This window comes from Cystoisospora suis (genome assembly GCF_002600585.1).
Source record: "Cystoisospora suis strain Wien I chromosome Unknown contig_9775, whole genome shotgun sequence".
Classification (NCBI taxonomy): domain Eukaryota; phylum Apicomplexa; class Conoidasida; order Eucoccidiorida; family Sarcocystidae; genus Cystoisospora; species Cystoisospora suis.
The window spans coordinates 194-3,361 of NW_027162549.1; the positions used below are offsets into that span (position 1 = coordinate 194).

General features: G+C 41.0%; 1 protein-coding gene across 1 annotated transcript; it reads left to right on the top strand.

The window, feature by feature from the left end:
• Positions 1 to 99: 99 nt before the first annotated feature.
• On the top strand, positions 100 to 2,337 carry CSUI_011114 (spx domain-containing protein; the record flags this gene model as incomplete). Its single annotated transcript, XM_068071215.1, has 3 exons — positions 100 to 248; positions 1,244 to 1,324; positions 2,186 to 2,337. Coding segments are annotated over exons 1-3 (333 nt in total), but the record flags the coding sequence as incomplete, so codon positions are not given.
• Positions 2,338 to 3,168: the final 831 nt, after the last annotated feature.

Here is a 3,168-nt window from a genome sequence, read left to right on the forward strand (position 1 = left end):
CTTTCTTTTGGCTACCTCGTCGATAGACAAACCTGCGTGCATGCAGATGCATGCATGGTCCCCCTGCTTTTCCCTCTATTTTGTTTGTGTTCTTTTCAGGAATTGGGTTCCCGCAGCAACAAAGTTTTATACTTTTCTTTAGGGTGTATGACTATCTTACTTTTGAATATAATTCTAGCCTCTCTCACTCCTGCGTCCAACCCTAAGTTCAGCATGCAAACGCTCCTAGCCTATCTCCCGATCTACAGGTAAAAAAGGCCTTTCCTCTCGTCTCATATCGATCTATAGAGATGTATATATACACCTATATAGGGAGATATACAGGATACTTGGGCCAGATCGCCAGGCTTACCCTGTAGAGCTCAGACCTTAGTAGATGTGGAGAGAAATAGAGAAGTCTATGCGGGACTCTCCGATCGGAGGGGTCCTCCCTTACCTCGCAGCTCCAAAGCTTGACGAACTCTAGCATGCACATACAGCTAGAGCAGATACAAATACCCACATTGCAGTTCTCTATACATAAACAATACAGGCTAAGATCTAGCCCTACCTCCAATAGTCATCCAAGTATATTAGAGTTCATTCCTATCGCGCAAAAAATCTCTTTCCTTCCCTTCGCGTATGTATATATATATATATATGTATATATAGACGTAGCTTCACATATATATAAATATATTATGTGAGGATACGTGTCGGACTCGATTGGGTCTCTGCATGTATATATATGTGTAGGTATGTATAGGGAGATTTACATAGAGATATGTATATAGGCTTAGATGATGGGGATAGCGTAGGGCGAGAGTGGTCTAGAGAGGGTTGCCAATAGACACGTGTACATGCAGAGAGAGAGATAGATCATACACGAGGCGGGGAGAAGAGCACTCTTCATTCACACATCGCGTTTGTCTCTGCATCTATTCAGAGCATACGCAGATACATTCCAATTCCTAAAGATAAATAAGTATACACACACATGCTCGTACATACATACATAGATCCATCTTCATACATGGATGCCTTCTCATGTATATATGCTTAACTGCATATAGGCTCTTACATCTTCATGCATACAAACGGTTTCGCGGGATACCCCTACCTCGGCACGCACCTACAGATACATGAGTGTATCTACACAAGCACACATATGTGCATGAGGGGGCCCTATGGTGTATGTACAGCCTTCACTGATATGACTAGGCTTTACCTTCGCTTTGTTTTCTGTGTGGACTACTTTCTTCAGATTCCTCTTCGCTTGCAACTTCGCCACGATGGCTAGCTCGATCTCTATAGCTGTAATGGAGATGTATGGAGTGAACTACAAGTAAGAGAGAAAGACACGTGAACCCAAAGATATAGAGAGAATCGAAGAGGACGAAGAAAGAGAAAGCTTCTCTCATTCATCTCTTTATCTCTCCTTCTCCTGTACAGAAACAGAAAGTTGGAGAGAAGAGAGAGATGACGGATAGATCATTAATATCTCCTCTGCTTTTCTTTTCACAAGAGAAGACAGAGAGAATAAAGAAGCAGAAGACAGTAGAAGGAGAGAGAGAATAAGAAGGGGACACATATTCTTCCTCACTCTTCTTTCTTCAACTTGAGCTAGCCTCCATTTACTTCACCTCTGATAGACAGACAGAGAGACAGAGAGACAGAGAGACAGACTCCTTATGCACACCCAGCTTATCCTGTGTGGTCTCTTTTATACGAGGAAAATATCTCTCTATGTCAGGAATACAGATCAGATGTACACGTACACATATATATATAGAGAGAGCCATAGAGATAGATAGACATGCATATATACACATGTAGACAAATATCTATGTAGTTCTCTCTCTCTGAATTTCTCCAAGTTAGAGGCGAGGAAAGAAGTATAGCCTTAGGGTGATATGTATCTACATATGCCTATCTGTCTATATATGTATCTATCTATCTATCCATATATGCGTCTTCTCTCTGTCTAGGTAACATATCTATCTCTATTTTCTATGTGTATATATATACTCTGTGTATATATATATATGTATATGCATGGCTTCGGAGAGGTGTGTATGTGCTTGGCAATCGTCTGAATGCATCTTAGTCTTCTTCTTCTTCCGTTTCTTCTCTCTTTCCTTTCCCCTCTTCTTCTTGTTTCTCTTCTTCTTGTTGCTGTATCTTCTTCTTGTTTCTTTCTTACTAGATTTCTGTTAGATGTCGATCCAAAGTCCCAAGTCGATTCATCGACGTTGTTTGGTATAGCTGCGGTTCAGCAGATGACTTTTCTCTTCACTTTCACGGCTTTTCTCTTTGACTATAAATTTGCTCTCCTCTTCAATCGGCCTCATACATGGTACGTAAAGCGTGCATGCATGCAGACATGCATGCATCCATCTGTCTCCTCGAAAGGGAGTTCAGACCTCATCACTCATCTTTGTAGAGAACACAGATGACATACATATATGTATATATATATGCATATGTATATATATATATATGGATAGCAATACATATACGGTTATCCTCTTTATCCAACGGTCTGCATAACATGCACTACCAGCAGATGGATGGATCGACTGAAGAGAGATAGAGTAAAGATGAACATTAGTTGAAGATAGACATACGAAAGAACAGATTAAAGGTAGACACATAAAGGTCTATAGAGATAGAAAGGTAGATAGATGGGAGATAGCTTACAGGTAGGCAGATAGATCGGAGATAGTGTAAAGGTAGCTGAAGAGATTCGTGACAGAGTAAAAGGATAGGGTAGAGGTGTCTTTCTATCGCTTTTCTTCTTCGAGGAGCTTGACTACGATAGAAGGAATTCCTCTCGAAAGCGTCAGTCAAGGCTCCGAGGCCTTTCGACCACAGGCATAACTAGAGGCTTGTCTCTCGCGTCTCCTTTCCTCAGAGATGGAATTCGATTTTCTTTCTCTCTTCACCTCACTATTCTTGTCCTCCTGCTTTCTCGAGTCTCTTCTTTTTCTTTCTCATGACACAAGACCTGTCTGTAGAGTATGGGCAAGACACGCCTCTACTTTTGGAGATCTGCATGCGCGACAAGAATCTCTAGAAATATGTGCGTCTTATCTGTCTATTCACCTATGTATACCTGTATACATGAATATGAACGTATATGGATTCGTGAGTGTGTGAATATGGATATGTATGAGAACATATGTATGT